The sequence below is a fragment of the Xiphophorus hellerii genome, chromosome 13 (assembly GCF_003331165.1).
Source record: "Xiphophorus hellerii strain 12219 chromosome 13, Xiphophorus_hellerii-4.1, whole genome shotgun sequence".
NCBI lineage: Eukaryota > Metazoa > Chordata > Actinopteri > Cyprinodontiformes > Poeciliidae > Xiphophorus > Xiphophorus hellerii.
In genome coordinates this window covers 21,770,979-21,791,320 of record NC_045684.1, presented here as the reverse complement: position 1 = coordinate 21,791,320, position 20,342 = coordinate 21,770,979, and the positions used below count along the sequence as shown (strand labels likewise).

General features: G+C 38.4%; 1 protein-coding gene across 1 annotated transcript in view; it reads left to right on the top strand.

The window, feature by feature from the left end:
• The window catches only part of csmd2 (CUB and Sushi multiple domains 2), a 253,349-nt gene that overhangs the window by 131,493 nt on the left and 101,514 nt on the right, over positions 1–20,342 (top strand). Inside the window, exons 10-15 of the mRNA XM_032580630.1 lie at positions 9,159–9,280; positions 12,236–12,339; positions 14,206–14,318; positions 17,635–17,817; positions 19,081–19,271; positions 19,505–19,640. Of these exons, the coding sequence (XP_032436521.1) occupies positions 9,159–9,280; positions 12,236–12,339; positions 14,206–14,318; positions 17,635–17,817; positions 19,081–19,271; positions 19,505–19,640 (849 nt within the window). The remainder of the gene's footprint in view (positions 1–9,158; positions 9,281–12,235; positions 12,340–14,205; positions 14,319–17,634; positions 17,818–19,080; positions 19,272–19,504; positions 19,641–20,342) is intronic.

Below are 20,342 nucleotides of genomic sequence, written 5' to 3'. Positions count from 1 at the left end.
CAGGTACCATTTAAAACCTGGTCGGAGGAACACGTCCCCGTTGACCAGGCGATTTCTGCAGGAAATATTGAAAAGCAGAACAATTCACTGGTCAGTGAAGAAGAGTCCACCGCTGGAGTGCAGAAGACAATAGATATAGCAGAGAAGGAACAGCCCTCTAAGTCTAAGGAACAGCCACCAAGGACAAGGCGCAACAGGAAGAAAATGATACCATTTCAAATCTGGTTAGAGAAACATGCCCCTGCTGATCTAAAGATTTCAGCTGAAAGTACTGGAATGGAAGATGTTTCACTGGATACCAAACAGGAATCGATCCCCGTACTGCAGGAGATTCCAGAGAAGGAACAACCCTCTAAGTCTGGTGCTGAAAATGTTATAAATCAGGACACTTCTCTGCCTAAAGAAGGAGATGATCAGGAAGATTCCTTAAAGAAGGAGACTTGCGAAGAGGAACCTGTGATTTCTACAACACAGCTGGTCGGCGAAAAGAAATCCATCTCCAAATCCCAGGAGACAGTAGATCAAAAAGAGGACAGACCGACACCAGAGAGTGAGTCCAATGACAAGAACCAGGTACCCTTTAAAACCTGGTCGGAGGAACACGTCCCCGTTGACCAGGCGATTTCTGCAGGAAATATTGAAAAGCAGAACAATTCACTGGTCAGTGAAGAAGAGTCCACCGCTGGAGTGCAGAAGACAATAGATATAGCAGAGAAGGAACAGCCCTCTAAGTCTAAGGAACAGCCACCAAGGACAAGGCGCAACAGGAAGAAAATGATACCATTTCAAATCTGGTTAGAGAAACATGCCCCTGCTGATCTAAAGATTTCAGCTGAAAGTACTGGAATGGAAGATGTTACTCTGGATACCAAACAGGAATCCGTGCTGCAGGAGATTCCAGAGAAGGAACAGCCCTCTAAGTCTGGTGCTGAAAATGTTATAAATCAGGACACTTCTCTGCCTAAAGAAGGAGGTGATCAGGAAGATTCCTTAAAGAAGGAGACTTGCGAAGAGGAACCTGTGATTTCTACAACACAGCTGGTCGGCGAAAAGAAATCCATCTCCAAATCACAGGAGACAGTGGATCAAAAAGAGGACAGACCGACACCAGAGAGTGAGTCCAATGACAAGAACCAGGTACCATTTAAAACCTGGTCGGAGGAACACGTCCCCGTTGACCAGGCGATTTCTGCAGGAAATATTGAAAAGCAGAACAATTCACTGGTCAGTGAAGAAGAGTCCACCGCTGGAGTGCAGAAGACAATAGATATAGCAGAGAAGGAACAGCCCTCTAAGTCTAAGGAACAGCCACCAAGGACAAGGCGCAACAGGAAGAAAATGATACCATTTCAAATCTGGTTAGAGAAACATGCCCCTGCTGATCTAAAGATTTCAGCTGAAAGTACTGGAATGGAAGATGTTTCACTGGATACCAAACAGGAATCGATCCCCGTACTGCAGGAGATTCCAGAGAAGGAACAACCCTCTAAGTCTGGTGCTGAAAATGTTATAAATCAGGACACTTCTCTGCCTAAAGAAGGAGATGATCAGGAAGATTCCTTAAAGAAGGAGACTTGCGAAGAGGAACCTGTGATTTCTACAACACAGCTGGTCGGCGAAAAGAAATCCATCTCCAAATCCCAGGAGACAGTAGATCAAAAAGAGGACAGACCGACACCAGAGAGTGAGTCCAATGACAAGAACCAGGTACCCTTTAAAACCTGGTCGGAGGAACACGTCCCCGTTGACCAGGCGATTTCTGCAGGAAATATTGAAAAGCAGAACAATTCACTGGTCAGTGAAGAAGAGTCCACCGCTGGAGTGCAGAAGACAATAGATATAGCAGAGAAGGAACAGCCCTCTAAGTCTAAGGAACAGCCACCAAGGACAAGGCGCAACAGGAAGAAAATGATACCATTTCAAATCTGGTTAGAGAAACATGCCCCTGCTGATCTAAAGATTTCAGCTGAAAGTACTGGAATGGAAGATGTTACTCTGGATACCAAACAGGAATCCGTGCTGCAGGAGATTCCAGAGAAGGAACAGCCCTCTAAGTCTGGTGCTGAAAATGTTATAAATCAGGACACTTCTCTGCCTAAAGAAGGAGGTGATCAGGAAGATTCCTTAAAGAAGGAGACTTGCGAAGAGGAACCTGTGATTTCTACAACACAGCTGGTCGGCGAAAAGAAATCCATCTCCAAATCACAGGAGACAGTGGATCAAAAAGAGGACAGACCGACACCAGAGAGTGAGTCCAATGACAAGAACCAGGTACCATTTAAAACCTGGTCGGAGGAACACGTCCCCGTTGACCAGGCGATTTCTGCAGGAAATATTGAAAAGCAGAACAATTCACTGGTCAGTGAAGAAGATTCCACCGCTGGAGTGCAGAAGACAATAGATATAGCAGAGAAGGAACAGCCCTCTACGTCTAAGGAACAGCCACCAAGGACAAGGCGCAACAGGAAGAAAATGATACCATTTCATATCTGGTTAGAGAAACATGCCCCTGCTGATCTAAAGATTTCAGCTGAAAGTACTGGAATGGAAGATGTTTCACTGGATACCAAACAGGAATCGATCCCCGTACTGCAGGAGATTCCAGAGAAGGAACAACCCTCTAAGTCTGGTGCTGAAAATGTTATAAAGCAGGACACTTCTCTGCCTAAAGAAGGAGGTGATCAGGAAGATTCCTTAAAGAAGGAGACTTGCGAAGAGGAACCTGTGATTTCTACAACACAGCTGGTCGGCGAAAAGAAATCCATCTCCAAATCCCAGAAGAAAGTGGATCAAAAAGAGAAGAAACAAACATCGAAGACGAAGCGCATCAAGAAGACTCCACTGTTATGGAAATCTTTCCCAGAGTCAGATGCTTGCATAGATCTTACATTTTTTACTGAAAACAATGACATCAATAATGGTCCTCTGCCGGAAAAACAAAATGATCAGGCAGCTTTGCCCAGCACCGGAAATAAGACATTTTGGAAGATGCTCCCCAAGTCAGAACCTCGCATAGATGTAAGTTTTTTTGCTGAGAATATTGAAAAACAAAATGTTTCAATACCAGCACCGGAACATGATGAAGCAGCTTCCTTGAAAAAGGAAAGTTACTCCAAGAAGACAGTGATGTCTGCAACACAGATAGCCACCAAAAAGGAATCCATCTTCACACCGCAGGAGACGCTCGATCAAAAAGGGGAGAAATATCCATCTACGGTTAAGCCCAAGGACAACATCCAAACAGAGAGTTTAACTGAGGTTCTTGATAATCTAACAGCAGAAAATGTTCAACTAGAGTGTTTACCTGAAATTCAGAATTTGCCCCACTCTTCTGAAAACACAAGTCAGGCAAAGTGTACGTGTCTTGTCAAATCTAAGGAGTCTGAATTGGAATATATAGAAGTACAGAAATACTTAATGAAACAGCTTGAGGAGATGTTCAATATAAATCAGAAACTAAACGCTAAACTTAAACAGCAGAAAGATCTGATGAGGAAAAGACTCTCAGAAAGAAAACAAAGCAACAATTCAATGGTTTCTGTTCAAACTCAGACAGATTACCAAGACAGCCCAAAGCAGAAAGCAGTCAGTTATCAATCTGCTTCAATACAAACGGAGATGGATGTACAAGAAAACAGCTATCAATTAAAACCAGTCCGTCACACGATTTCAACTCAAACTGAGATGGATGTGTTGGAAACCAGATCTCAATTCAAACCAGATTATCAAACAATTTCAACGCAGACTGAGCTCTTTTTATTGCTAAGAAAACAGCCGTCTGAAACACAAATGAATGGGAATCAGGATCGGCAGACCAAGCTATTCAAGAGATTTACAGGTAAGAACAGGAGAGAGTCACCAATGAAAGCTGCCTCTGAACAGGAGGCCCTCGGTAATGAAAAGGTTTCTGGAGCAAACAGTGAAAAACAAGACATTTCAGTACCAGAAGTAATTGGGGATCAGACAGCTACCAGCAAAAATGAGATTCACGCAAATGAAATTGGGAAACCACAGGAGGCGATCGAAGAAGAGACGGTCTCTAAAATGCAACAAAATGGGGACCATCAAGATGAGAAAAAGCCGTCAAAGAAATCTGACCGTAGGAACAAGAGAAAGTCAGCAATGAGAGCAGCCTCTGATTTGAAAGCTGTCAGTAATGAAAACATTTCTGGAGAAAAAAGTGAACAAGAAGTTTCGATACCAGAAATAGTTGGGGATCAGACAGCTACCATCGTAATAGAGATTCATAGAAATGAAGCAGTGACTGGTAAACCACAGCAGATCATTGAAGAAGAATCGGTTTCCACAGCACAAAAAAACTTTGACCAGCAAGATGAGAAAAAGCCATCAAAGAAACCTAAATGTAAGAACAAAAGAAAGTCAGCAATAAAAGCAGACTCTGAGCCGGAGACCCTCAACACTGATAAAGTATCTGGAGAAAACAGTGAACAACTAGAAGTTTCCATACCAGAAACAGTTGGGGATCGGAAAGCTATACTCAAAAATGAGATTCATATGATTGAAACAGTCATTGCTAAACTTGAGCAGGCGATCGAAGAAGCAACGTTCTCTGAGACCCAACAAAATGGGGACCATCATGATGAGAAAAAGCCAATAAAGAAATCTAAACGTAAGAACAAGAGAAAGGCTGCAGTGAGAGCTGCCTCTGAGCTGGACACCCTCAATAAAGAAAACATTTCTGGAAAAAACATTGAACAAGAAGAAGTTTCTATAGCAGAAACTGTTGGGGATCAGACAGCTACCATCATAAATAACATTAATATGATTGAAACAGTTATCTCTAGCCCCCAGCAAATCTCAGCAGAGCTAATCATCTCCGAAACACAACAAAATGGGGATAATGAAGTGAAGAAAAGGTCATCAAAGCGTAAGAACAAGAGAAAGGTAGCAATAAAAGCTGATTCTTCATTGAAAGCTGTCAGTAATGAAAGAATTTCTGGAGAAAACACAGAACAAGAAGAATATTCAATACAGGAAATAGTTGGGGATCAAACAGCTACCATCATAACTGAGATTCATACGAATGAAACAGTGATTGGTAAACAACAGCAGGTGACTGAAGACGAAACGGTCCCTGAAACACAACAAATTTTGGACCAGCCAGATGAGAAAAGGCCATTGATTAAATCTAAATGTGAGAAAAAGAGAAAGATGGCAATGAAAATTGAACTGGAAACCATTATAAACCCAACAGAGACAGTCCAAAACATTAAGACACCAAAAATTGATTTTGAAATAATACCAGAGATCCCCCAGACGGCTTTTGAGCAAATACAGACAAAATCTTGCAAAGTTTCAGAAAATGTAACAGGTAAGGTTCCCATAGTTTCCACAGAAGGGGAGAGTGGTCTAATGAAAAAACAGAGAACATCCAATCCACAGATAAAGGTTACAGTAAAAGAAGATGTAATCCAAGCAACATCTCAGGAATTAGACACTCAAGCAGCAGAAGAGTCAGCTGAACAGAACGATATCGCTGAACAAGAAGAGAGCCCCAGAAAAAAGATTTCACTGTGGAAGCGTCTCAAAAAGGCTTTATCTCCAACATCTCTGCACAAGTTCAAAGACAGATGTAAAGTCCATCCAGCGTAGACATCACTTTACGTCTCTAGTATATTAGATTTGAAAGGGAGGTGGGGCCACGTGTGGGTTGGGTGATTGGCGGTAATTGGAAAAAGAGCTACTGTTGTTGTTAATTGGACATTTTAATATTAAAAAGCCAGGACTGCACGGTGGGAAACGTCTCTCCGTGTAGGTGTGGGTTCACTCCGGGTGCTCCGGCTTCCCCCACGTTCAACAACATCAGTACTCATGTTCATCCAGTGTAAGATTTTTATTTCTAATTCTAAACAGAAAATAAGACAACCACATTTATTAATTAAAGGGAGATTTGGGAAAAAAAATGTAAACAATGTGCAACAGAAAGAGCCTATTAGAAGTCTAAACCTATACAAATTGGGAAAAATTTTAAAAACTATTTATCTTTCTGGGCAAGATATAAATATCTAAATCTAAATTTATCTATATAAATAGATAAAGATAGATATCTATATCTAAATTTCTCTCTCTCTCTCTCTCTATATATATATATATCTATCTGTCTCTCTGTCTATAAATATACTGCTCAAAAAAATAAAGGGAACACTTTAAGTGTTAAACACCTGTTTAAGTGTTCCCTTTATTTTTTTGAGCAGTGTATATATAAATCTATATATATCTACATATGATATCAATCTAAATATCTATAAATCTACCCCTCTCTCTATATATAGAGAGATGTAGATATATAGGTGTAGATATGTAGACATATATATAGATATCTATATCTATCGATCGATCGATAGATAGATATGTAGATATATGTATATTATATATATAGATATATAGATAAATATATGTCTATGTATAGAGAGTAGAGAGATATGTCTCTCTATACATACAGTTCAAACCAAAAGTTTGGACACATTGAATTCAATGAGAAAGTGTGTCCAAACCTTTGGTCTGTACTGTATATACATCTCTCATATATTTATACATATATAGTATAGATATATAGATCTCTCTATATATGTAAATAGATATAGATATCTATGTACATGTCTACATATCTACATCTGTATACACTGCCTGGCCAAAAAAAAAGTTGCCACCTGGATTTAACTAAGCAAATAGGTACAAGCCTCCTATTGGATAAGTACTGCATAGGTGATTATCTTTCAGCTGGCAACAAGTTATTTAACCCCAGCTGATGCAATGAGTAACTCCTCATTTCTTAAACAACCATGGCAAAAGACACATCCAGTGGTCATGGAACAGACATTAGTCTGTTTAAGAAGGGTCAAATCATTGGCATGCATCAAGCAGAGAAAACATCTAAGGAGATTGCAGGAACTACTAGAATTGGGTTAAGAACTGTCCAACGCATCATTAAAAACTGGAAGGATGGTGGGGAACCATCGTCTTCCAGGAAGAAATGTGGTCGGAAAAAAATCCTGAATGATCGTGATGGGCGATTACTTAAACGTTTGGTCAAATCAAATCGAAGAAAAACAACATCAGAACTCAGGAGTATGTTTAATTGTGAACGCAAACGCATTTCCACACGCACAATGCGAAGGGAACTCAAGGGGTTGGGATTGAACAGCTGTGTAGCTGTAAGAAAACCTCTAATCAGTAAGGCTAACCAGAAAAAAAGGCTTCAGTTTGCTAGGGAGCATAAAGATTGGACTCTGGAGGAATGGAAGAGGGTCATGTGGTCTGATGAGTCCAGATTTACCCTGTTCCAGAGTGATGGGTGCATCAGGGTAAGAAGAGAGGCAGGTGAAGTGATGCACCCATCATGCCTAGTGCCTACTGTACAAGCCTGTGGGGGCAGTGCTATGATCTGGGGTTGCTGCAGTTGGTCAGGTCTAGGTTCAGCAACATTGTGTGCCCAAAGAATGAGGTCAGCTGACTACCTGAATATACTGAATGACCAGGTTATTCCATCAATGGATTTTGTCTTCCCAAATGGAACGGGCATATTCCAAGATGACAATGCCAGGATTCATCGGGCTCACATTGTGAAAGAGTGGTTCAGGGAGCATGAGACATCTTTTTCACACATGGATTGGCCACCACAGAGTCCAGACCTTAACCCCATTGAGAATCTTTGGGATGTGCTGGAGAAGGCTTTGCGCAGTGGTCAGACTCTCCCATCATCAATACAAGATCTTGGTGAAAGATTAATGCAACATTGGATGGAAATAAATCTTGTGACACTGCAGAAGCTTATTGAAACAATGCCACAGCGAATGCTGGCTGTAATCAAAGCTAAAGGCGGTCCAACAAAATATTAGAGAGTGTGACCATTTTTTGGTGGCGACTTTTTTTTTTGGCCAGGCAGTGTATATTGGAATTTCTGGCTACAACATAAGAAAATGTGAAAGAGATATTGAATAGATTTAAATACTTTTTAGATTCTGCATTATGATTACTTCTACTGTTTATTCCCATTGTTACGTACTTATTTTAGTGTTCTCTAGAAAGAACCCCAGTAAATTGTAAAGCCAAAGGTCAACAGACAATCTTATTTCAAAAACCTTACAGGAGGAATGTGAAGCTCAAGTTGAAAATGACTTCTATCAAACTGTGCATAATGTTTGACTTGATGCTGCAACAGAAATACATCAGACAGATCCGACAGACATCAATAATTGCATAGCAAGTTAAGGGAGTTTTGTCGTCTATTGTAATGTTTGTTTCTGGTTTCCATAGTTGGGACTGCATGGTGTATTTCAAAGACTTTGTACTTTTATGTTTTTGTTGACATAAAGCACTTATTTCTGCCTTGTTGCTGAAATGTGCTGTACAAATAAACTTAACTTATTGTTACTTTGAAAAAAGGGAAAGAAAGAAAATGAAGCCGGTGCAGTAAAGGGGAAGACAACAGTCAAACATTCATTGGTTACATCACTAACCAATGAATGGTTAGTGCTATCTTTGAAACATCATAATAAAATAGATAATTTTATTACTAAAAAAAGCATTGTTTATCAATGAATATAATTGAAAAGTTCATTTATTGCAGTAACTCAATTCACTTAGTGAAACCAATTTTAGAAATGATTGCATCTTCAAGCCTTTACTTCAGTTAATTATGACAACTTAACAGCAATGCAATTACAGATAAAATAAAATTAGTCCAGCAAAAGCGTGACTTTTAATACAGAAATGTGGTCTTAATAAAAGTATGTCCTAGCACCTGGTTCAAGGTTACTTTCAAAAGGTTTTTTAAACTGACAGACAAGTCTCATTGAAATGCATAATCCAATTTATTGAATGTGCATGTAAATAGACATAATCAGTTACACAGTGTAAGAGCTAGAGCAACTTTGGTGATTAATTTTTTTTTTAATACAGCGGTGAAAGTAGATCCTCTAGAAAATGCAATCAGTAATGTCTTAAAGATAAACATGCAGTCCAGTCCTACACAAGACTTGCAGATATGCAGTCTGTCTATAGAAGAAGAAGAATGATTGACGTTTTTGTCAGTTTGGGCAATGACAATATAAAACACTACAATTTCTGTGATTATATTGTGTGTCTGAATTGGTCTTTAACAAAACATTTGCCTCTTTGTTTCTGTTGTCTTGTAGCGCCAATGTGCGGCGGTCAGCTAAAAGGACCCAGTGGTGTCATCACATCTCCTAATTATCCCGTTCAGTACGATAACAATGCCAACTGCACTTGGATCATCACAGCAACTGACATGTCTAAGGTAATTCTCACTCAACATGAGATCCGAGTTGAAACCGTTTTGGATTTTCAATTGACTTTAGGTTGTTTTCTGTGAAAATGTTAACGTGTGTGAAGCTGTGTAATTCAGCTTACCTGTTTGAGAAGGGGACGCAGCATTCTGCCACGCAAGACCCCTTTTGGGGTTTTGACAATCGCTACAGGACCTTTTGGGGGCTTTTCAGCACGCCAAGTGATAGACTGAAGCGTAAGAGACGAAGAAATTAAAGGAGAGAAAATGACTGGATGTGCTCCAACAAAAGCCATGAGCACGTTGTTAGAATTACCTGTGGTGGCACAAAGAGGGTGAATTGGACAGCAGAATAATGGTTTTAAGAGCATGCTTAGAGGAGAACATGAAAGTCTCGCAGTCCCTCTGTTTAGACCATTGACTTTGGAGTTGTGTTCAAGGCCATTCAGCTACTCTTCTGCCAAATGCCCCTCTCTAAAACCGAGCAATGTAGTTGTACAAATCACTTTTTTTTTCTTTTTCGCTGCAACGAGTGAAAGCGGCTTTGTGAACAGAGATAAAGCAGGAATGCAAGTCAGAAACAATATATGTCCACCGATGCCTAACCTTTGTTTGCAACTATAGAAACGCACTCTGTATACCCAGCAGGCTGCACCCGGAAACACAACCTGGAATTTTAGGCAGCATCTTGCTTTGTTTGGTTCAGATGAAGATGGAACGAGGCTGTTCTTTCTGTTTACAGATGTAATGAGCTTCTATTTCTGTCCATCTCCACAGACACAGCCAGAGGAGGTGTTAGTTGAGGTACTGCAGAGGGAGTAGAATAGGACATGACAATGATTCCTCTAGGCCTAAATTCAGTTTCAAGACACCGTGACAAATGTGGGCTGTGGTCAGTATTATTGAAGATACAGAAAGTTTATTTTTGAAGTCTTTCAGGTATTAAAGCATCAATATCAAGGACTCTGGCTTTCTATTCCAAAACAAATTAAATGACAAGTGTACCAGTGAAGATTTTCTGCAATGTAAAGTACACTGCCTTTAGGAAAGAAAACAAAGTTTCAGAGACTTGTTCTTTAGCGAACTACTAATATGAAGTTATTATATTGGTATCAAAGCATTAATCCAGTATGAATCTAAATTTACAGTAAAATTGTCAAAGGTTGTTTGGCTTCAAGCAGTTCAGCTCTAAGAATATTTTGTTAGGATTTTTGAACAGCTAGTATCTGCATTAACACTGTCCTCTTTGGACTTTACAGAACCTACCAAAAATATTCGTACCCCATAATGGTATATTTATTGAAATTGTATGTGTTAAACCAACAGTGCAAAATTATAAATTGGAAGAAAAAGAAAATGTTTTTTTCAAAATACTGTACACCCAAAAATCTGACAAGTGTATTTTGCTCACCCTTTATAGATTCAACATTTAAATCACATTCATTTGTCAGACCTAAATCTTTTTAAGAATCTGTGGTAGGATATTTCCTTTCACTTGAAACGTTTTCACTACTTTATGCTGAACTGTCGCATTAAATCCCAATTAAACACACTAGAGCTTGTAGTTTTAAAGTGGTGAAATGTGTAAAAGTTGAAGGGGTATGAATACTTTTAAAAGAGACTGTGTTTTTGTAATATTTGGTGTTTTTGTTGAGTGATACTCTCAAGGATTTGTCTTGACAGCATAGAGGTTCACGGAATAAAAAACATACACCAGTAAACAGTATTTCAAATTTAAGCTTTTTATTGATCCCTTTCAACTGCATAGAGGTATTTCCCGTAACAGACTCATGTTGTGGTTGCAAAGATTTTTTTGTTGTTGTTGTTGTTTGTCCCCCCCAGCCCCCTATGCTATTTTCTCTCCCCTTAACTTAACTTGTTGGCTGACAGATTGGAGAAGAGTTTGTAGTATAAAACTCTATTTATCGAGCGATCTGACCTATTTTGGAACACATCATCAATCTTTTCTCTCCACCTTGGCAATTTTCATTAGGCACAAGGTTTAACATAGTACAGAATGCAATTTGCATTTATATAAGCTTTTTCATTAGTCCTTGCTCTCTCAGCCTTCTGAAAATATTAGGAGTTTGTCAGAAATCAGTGGCACCCAATTTAGGCTAAGGGACAAAATATTGTTCTGTTTTTTGGTGATATCGTACCTATCAGCGCTGCTATTCTGTTTGTCATCACTGGTTTTCTTTGTTGGTTAATTAATGTGTTCATCCGTGCTTATCAGAGATGCATTTTAGGACTAAGTTGGTTTTTTATGCTTCAATATTGACCGCATAATATAAAAATATTTCTGTTTTTGTATCTTGTAATAAAATGTTCAGTGTCTTGCAAAAGATTCACACCCAGTGCACGGCATGTCTGTATTTTACTGAGATTTTATGTGATTAACAAAAAAAAACTTGACGTTTTTGAAGAGATGTTCAGTGGTTATGTCTACCTTATATGTAGGAAATCTTCTACAAAGTGTGCATTCAATCAGAAAATGGTTGCTGTAAGTCATTTTACGTCTGGTAAAATGGGCCCTAAAACTGATTGACTTCTTCCTGCTTTAAATTTGGAAGGTGATGAGATGATTCAAAACACGTCTCATCTGATAAGACATCAGATGTTTGATTAGTGGGTGAGGATTAATGAGGGAAACATAGGAAATGATATGTAGGAAAGCATACCATACAAGGGCCATATGTTAGAAAAACGTTCATAGAAATTGTCCAAAAAAGAAGGAAAATTTGTAAGGCAAAGTAGAACTTTATATGCAGGTTGCGCAGCTGCATCATAGGTGTCCACTGAAATGTGTCTGAAAAATATTCAAATGAGACTCTTGAATGATGGATTGATGGACGGGGGCATCGGGAATCACAGATGGAAGGAGGTCTCTTCTCTGCGCCTGATCTCGAGATCATTCAAGCATCTGTCAGTTATGCCTCTCTGGGCGATATCTCTGCTGTTGTCTAGGTGATCAAGCTGACATTTGAGGATTTTGACCTGGAGAGAGGTTACGACACCTTGACGGTGGGAGACGGCGAGCTCGTGGGGGACCAGAAGACCATTTTCCATGTGTGAGTGCCTCCTTTTTTGACCTTCATCTTTCTTGCCTTGAATTTTTCCCTGTTTTCATTTTTGCTCTTTGGGACACTAGTCATTTCTGTTCTGCCAGATGTCTTTCGACACTGTTCATGCTTTCCTCTCTTCATCTTTGTTCTGTGTTGTAGCACTTGCTATTAGTTTTCCTCTCTGCCTCCTCATGCCCAGCAAGAGCCCACTTTTTTCCTTTGCCCCTAGCACTCATCTCTCATTGGCACAGTTTCTCTTTTATTTCATCAGCACCTGGTGCAGTAGGGTATTAAAAATAAATGCTGCAGTACATTGTCAATCAGAACTCTTTCCAGTACTGAAAAACAGTGCAACAGTAAAGTGGTGTGGCATTCACACTAGCAGATGCTCTATTCACAGGATGTTATTATTAATTGTGCAGAAATTTACCACCTTAATAAAGTTTTTATAGATCAGTTTATATTTGAGGCTGCCTGACTGTTAGAAGTGAGCAGGAAAGTCAATAAATGTTGCAGATGTGTGAACGGCTTCTGCAGTTTAATATTTTTCTCTAGGCTGGCAAACAGTTAAGCAAAAAAAGCAAGGATAGAAATCAGTTCTTGTGAAGATTTTTGCTCATTCCATCAACCTCTTCTGAGTATGAAGGCCTAGTTAGTGGATTAGTCATCTTTGCACGCAAGTAAAATGTTACTAACTGTTTTTAGCCTCCAAATTATTTGAAGATTTTTTTCGGGTTTTTTTGCAAACTCATCATGGATATGAGATTTTTACACACAGTCTCACAGAATCTCACCTGAGATAATCCAAACTGTCCCTTTAAATAGGTCAAAATTAAGAATAGTGGACTGTATTGTATAAAATTAGTTCAGACAGTTTTAGATTTATGAAAGTAGCAAAGGAAGCAGTATTAGCAGAATTAGATTTTTTTTAATCTCTATTCAGTTTTATGGGTCAAGTCATGCAACATGAACAGATATTCCATTCCGCTTTTAGTTCCTGAAATATAAAACCGAAAAAGCAAAAGGAGCAACTAAATATTTGATTCCAGCTCCACACACAATGCTGACAATCCCTCCCCCCTCAAAATATAATGTTTTAAAAGGATAAAAATGACACATAAAAACAACTTTGCCAGACACAACCACTCATTTCTCTATTCTCTGTATTCCACCATTAAAATTAGAGCCGTTAATCACTTACTCTGCAGCTATACGCTTCCTAATTAGAGTTGGGTGAAATTACTATTCAAATAGGATTAAATTACTACTGTGACATTGACTGATCTTGCCTTCATTTTCCACTGCTCCCCAGCTGATTTGCATGAAGGCTTTGAAATTTCTCAGGTTGGAGTTTCTCATAGGAGCTTTAGAGTTCAGTAGTTTTGTATGTAACCCAGGCTTTAATATTTCCCTTTGGTAGTTGAAAGGATACAGAAACACTAAGTCCTTGAGCTATTAACGTGACAACAATTTAGTAATAAAATCACCATTCCTCCATGCAGTCTGCAGCTTGCACGGTGGAGCAGTTGATAGCACTGTTGCCTTGAAGCAAGAGAGTCGTGGGTTCAAATCCCAGCCTGGGGCCCTTCTAATTGGAGTTTGCATGTTCCCCACTTTGCATGAGTTGGTTTTCTCTAAAAAATAAATTTAAAAAATCACTTGTTAGATTAATTGGTCTCTCTCAATAGTTTTTGGATATGAATGTATATGTGCAAAGTTATCCTGCCCTTGTGTTGCTCTGTGACGGTAAACAGGTATAGACGATGAATGGATGGATAACTTTCACTAAAGACAGACACATCTGATGTATTATTCCATCTAAAACTGTGTATTTGACCTAACCAAACAAAATTTGTGTTAATCATTTCGCAGCTTGTCTGGTACGACAACGCCAGACCTGGTGGTGAGCACCAGTCACCAGATGTGGCTGAACTTCAAAACAGATGACACCAGTGGCTCCCTTGGATTTAAAGTCACTTTTGAGGGTAAGAATGGATATAAGTAAGATTGATTAGTAACACCAAATAATAAAAATGTGTTCAGATTAATTTTAAGACTTATTCGATGTGCCAGTATTTCTTCAGAATAGTTTTTAAGTTTCAGTTCTCGTCAATACCTAGAACAGCCCAGTGTTTCGATTAGAAGACTTTAGCTGAGGGCTTATTCAGCAACTGTGATGCTTCAAAGGAGAACAAAACTACAGAGGGTGCCACGTGACAGACATTAAAGGCCAAACACTATTGGTGTTGGGTTTTGTGATGAGGAAAAATAGAGAATGTGTTTCGATAGACATCAGACACATCATCCAATGTCCAGTAACTCTCAGAAAAGAAAATATCTGCCATACTTTTTACATATAATAAATGTATAAATATGCTGTGTACGGACTTTGTTTGAGTTCTTATGCTATTTTATGAAACCATCCGTGGGATACCTAACCAGCTCCGCTGGAGATTTGCAAATACTGAGAAGTAGTTTAAATAGGGCTCGACTTTGCAGCTATTTGAAGGAACTGTTTTCTGAAAGAGGTTATTGTCTATACCTATTTTTCTTTCTCATACTTTAGCTGTTTTTCATGGACAGAGAAAGCTGAGTTAATCTGCATAACTAAAGCCTGTTTTGCCTTTCTTTCAATTTAACAAGCTTGATTGAGTTTAGGTCCCAAAACTTATTGAACAGAGAGAGACATTGGCTTTTGAAGCCTTTTAGCATAATAACAAAAGATTGTGGTAATTAAAGGCCTTTGATCTCCATTTGCCACATTCATAGAATATAATGATGGCTTATGAGGACTTCAAACGTAACACAGGTCCAAGTGATCTCTTAAAAACCTGACAGAAAATCTCTGTTGGGTTTAACACTCTTTGGCAATAATAAGTTATAAACTGATTTTTATTCATTGCTAGCATCAAGTTTCATGCATTGAACCTTAATGAGCTCAAACACAATCAGATGACCTTTAATTCATTAGTACTGATGTTTTTTTTGCCCCAGTGCTTAATTCCAGTGTTTTTAATTATAATTTCTATTATGTGTCTTGGCTGCATAATATAATATAATTTAATATATAAGCAGATGTGTATAAGCTTATGTTTTCTTTTATAACCAGTGTTTGTTTTTGCGTACATCCGTCGTTCTATCTAAAGTGCATCAAGCCTTTTCCTCCAGTCCAAATGTTTGTATATTATCAGTAAAAACAACAGGGAAAGTGGAGCAGCATATTGAAAAAAAGTGTAATTAAAACAATGAGTTCTACCTAATGAAGGGGGAAGAAACACTCTGGAACACTTCACCTCCTCGATAGGAGCAACCGAAATCTAATTAGCATTTTCAATTACTTGTATTTTTAAGCCTGATCATCAGGTTTAGTTGCAAATACAGTCAAATCAGTGCACATATTTTAGTGTAGGTCACACACCTTCAGCGCTGGCCTTCCTTTTGAGAATGTAAGGCTTACAAACATGATTAGGCATTAATGCAAGTAAGCAGGTCTCTAGGTGAGTCAGCCACTTCAAAAGTTTATGATGGAGTGGCATGAATCAGCGGCATGTATTTATACCTTAAAGCAAATTCATGTACTTCAGAAAAGTGTATGACATTAGGGAAAAATCATTTTGTCCTTTATATGTTTTTAACTAAACACCATCTACTGTATATTGATATTATGTTATGCATCTGGTCAAATATTTTATTCATAACACTAGCTCCTGTATTAGCATTTAGACTACTGACAGCCTTTTAAATAGTGCGTGTTGACTTTATATTTGTTACAGCTGATTGAAACAGGAGTAGACTTTAAAATGATCTGTTGGTTGATGGATTTAGTCCTAATATTTTTCGTGGGCTTGATTATGTGCTCATTTTTCACTTAATTTATTCATTAGTAGAGCTACATTTAAAAACCACCTCAAACTGAAGTATGTTTATAAACAAATTATGAATAAATCTAGCAGAATGCCTTTAAAATGTCAACAGTAAAACATTAGAAGCTAATAAAAGAAAATAGTTTTTAAAGCCAATAAGTAATAGAAAATAGAAAATGTAAAAATAGAAAAACAAGACACACTTTATCGGAGCAGAAAGCCCGTTTAAAGAAATCTACTTTAAAAGCTCATTAATTTGTAGAGCAGGAGTGTGATCCTGACTCCTGAGCAGCTTTTTATTTAAAATGGGAAGCTGTTCTAAGGTCTGCAACTCTTACTGAAACAAGGTTGATGTGTTGTTGTTTAAAGCGTGTTAAGTTGTTGCCTGTGTTTCTGGGCCATACCATAAACCTTGACTAGCAGAGTTCCATTGTTCCGTATGGCCTTTGGAGATTGCAGTGTAGTAGCTGATTCAACAGATAAGAATTTTTATATATATATATATATTTACCCTTTTCATAACTTTTGAGTGCTGTTTAATTCTCTGTTTTGTCATATACTACACACACACACACACACTAAAGCACCATAGGTCATGGAAAATGTCTCACTCATATGTGCTCACAGACTTCAAAAGGCTCATGTTTAATAGCTTGACCTTACCTGGCGTTTCAGTTGTAGGAGGTTTATATGGTAAATATACATCGTCTTTGTGCTAGAGTGCCTCTGTGTGTGACTTTTTTCTATCTGTGTGTACTAATGTATCATATACTTGTAGCTTTGTTTGAGGTGTATTTTCTTGTCAGACCTTACATCTTCCCTGAGGATCACCCACAATTCACCCTTATCCTCGATCCATGTAAAAACCACTGTGCTGTCCCTGAAATGAGGCCATCTAAGGACAGCTATGCCTGAAAACAGCACCAAACAAAACGTGTTCTAAATTGTGATCATCATTAGGCCTAAGTATGGATCTATAGCAAGAATTACCCCTTGTGCCGCTCAAAATCATATAATGCCCTGCCATCTTTTTACCTGGATGGATGAGCTTATTCACTCTCTGTTCAGACGCCTAAATAGGACGCCTCAGCAATTCTTTTTGCAATCTTCAACTACGGGAGAGTCGAGAGAGCTTGCGAGTGAAAGAAGGGTCGATGCATTATTGTGATAATGAAATTTGCAAAGAGGTGTGTGCAAAGAGGTGCGGATGTGTTTGTGCGCTAGTCAGAAAGTGCTCACGTCAACTTCCCAACAGAGGCGAGAACATTCATCACTCAGTAATCGAATGGATACAGTTGCAGTCAGATGAGACGGAGAGATGCTTAGACGTTGACAATAAAATTCAAGTTACTTGAAGAGAGTTTTTATTTATATATAACAATATTTACTTCAACTGTACTTTAACTTTGCTTTAATTTGTGCGCACCTCCCTCTACAGAGATCGACCAAGGCAGTTGCGGGGATCCTGGAATTCCAGCCTATGGCAAACGGGAAGGGACAGGTTTTCGTCACGGGGACAGGTTGTACTTTGAGTGTCTGCCTGCCTTCGAGCTCGTGGGAAAGAAGAACATCACCTGTCAGAAGAACAATCAGTGGTCCGCCAAGAAACCCAGCTGTGTTTGTAAGTTATTTTTACGTCAGATTTGACGGTCCTTATTTGTGAATTTATAAACTGCTGATGTGGGTGAATAAATACCGTGCAGATAAGTACAGGGGGCAGCTGCATAATAAAGAATGAGATTATCCTCACAGTTTGTCTTGCAGAGACTGTGGATTTAGAAACAATGGGGAGGGAGTTTTAGCTAATTAACTCAATAAACGACAAACACAGAAAATGAGAGGTAAATGATAAGGGGTGCAGGAAGAGAGAGCTGACCATGTAGATAATGTTCCCTGTTTTATTTTTTAAACAACAATAAAATGGGCAAAAACTTTGATAAATATCATTGAGCTGAATAACTTATTTTTTTGCTGCAAATTTAATTTGGCTTAATACAAGGACTATTTAGTTAACATTTAACTAACAAATTGCCAAGTTCATGAAATTAATTTATATAAACAATATATATATTGTTTATATAACAATTATATTGAATTATATTGATATTTAGTGTGAGACAAATTCAAAGTGGAAATTATATGGTTTAAAATAATTGATGATCTATCATTATTAATATAAAATAATAAGCTGGGCAATTTCAATAAAATGTTAATAAAATTTGTAAGTGGTGGAAATGCTTTTTAGACACTGTGGTTTAAAAATTAGCTTTAAAAAAATACTAAAAATCTTCTTGATCTCCAGCAGGTGTAGATGCCACGTGGACATGTCAGCGCTCTGTTCAGACTGTCTCACTCAGGCCGCTGACATGCAACATGATATTGAGCTGTTGCCATTAAAGGGCATTGTCTGGACTTTGCTGGGATCAAGTAATAATCTTCCCATTTGGTAGACAGGGAAGATTCCACTTATTGTTGGGTTACATAAAGCCTTTCCCATAAGTGTACACAATCCATACCAGCTCTGGCTGAAATGCCTTAGCCGGCAAGATGAAAAATTGCTTCTTTTTTTTTTTCTGTCTGTTTTTGTTTGTTTTATACTCGGAAGATGTATTAGATTGATGTTGCTCTCACTGTGTATGTGAGCGAGAAATCTTTAATAATTGTCATGAGGCTTAAAATTAATTTTCTTCTCTAAATTATGAGGTGTCTTAAGTATGTTTTTTTCTGTATCAAATACATTTCTAAAAATTCATTAAAATTGTTCATTTTCTATTGTCATGTAATCAAAGAAAGTAATTTGAACACATCCAATATATTCCTCCCATCTCCTTAGTTATTGTGTTTCATGTCTTCTTTTGTTTGTGTCTCTCTTTACTTCTTTCAGTTTCCTGCTTCTTCAACTTTACTACTCCATCCGGAGTCCTGCTGTCTCCCAACTACCCTCAGGAATATGGGAACAACATGCACTGTGTGTGGCTCATCATCACCAACCCCGAGAGCAGAATCAACCTGGCCTTCAACGACCTTAGCATGGAGAAACAGTTTGACTTCCTTTCCATTAAGGACGGCGGAAAGGTTCTGCTCAATTACGTCTTAATTTCCTCGCTTTCTTTTAATAGCTCTTGGCTTCACTTCTCGTGTTGATCTGTAGATGTGTCAATGTCTTTAGGAAAATCACACTGTGCAATTATAACTACAAGCCTGCTGTTTTGACTGAATGTTTAAACTTGTGCAATATTTTCTTTCCCCCCCCTCCTCTCTACAAACTGGAAATCTTTGGTCTCATCAGAACATCTTTTCTTTTCCAGGCTGAATCTCCCATTCTGGGCACCTTCTCTGGAGACGCTCTGCCTCCCCCCATAACAACGAGCGGTCACGTGGCCCGACTTGAATTTCTGACAGACCATACATACACGGACAGAGGCTTCAATATCACTTTTACAAGTAAGTCTTTCCTAACAGAAGAGAAAAATAAATCTCAACATTTGACACGGATGGTGTACATTTATGTGTCTGTATTTGTGCCTAAGCCTGTAATTGGTGTTATAAATCATCCCACATATCGCCGTGCCGTTTCTTGCAGACTGAATAATCTGTTTCCGCATCAAAAACAGGCTCTTTATAAAGTCCCACAATAAACAATAGACAAAAACACATCTCAGCAAACACAAAACATAAAAAACAAAAATTAAATGAAGTATAATATCCTTACCTGACACATTGTGGCAGTGCTTGTAATAATCCATTTTTGTTAACTGCCAACTTTGGAGGTAATTCAACATGCTTTTTATTGTCAGACCGTAAACACAGGGTGCATGCTGGTAAACCCATTTCATGGATATACTTCACCGTGAGGATTTTGGCAGCAGGATTATAATATTTGTTGTTTATGCACTATTGTGCAGTGAGCCTGAATTTTGAATTTGCCAACATCTCAAATAAATATTAATCTAGCAGACAACACTACTTTGTAAACTACTGATTCTTGGCTGTATTCAAGGTAACACTTGTTTAATACAGCACCTTATAAACTCTTTAGACCTTGAAATGTTTTGGAATGTCACAAGCACAGATTATATGTCACTCACCAAAACAAAGAAGTAGAGCACTGTAGTTGTAGGAAAAAAAAAAACAAGTTTCAAAATA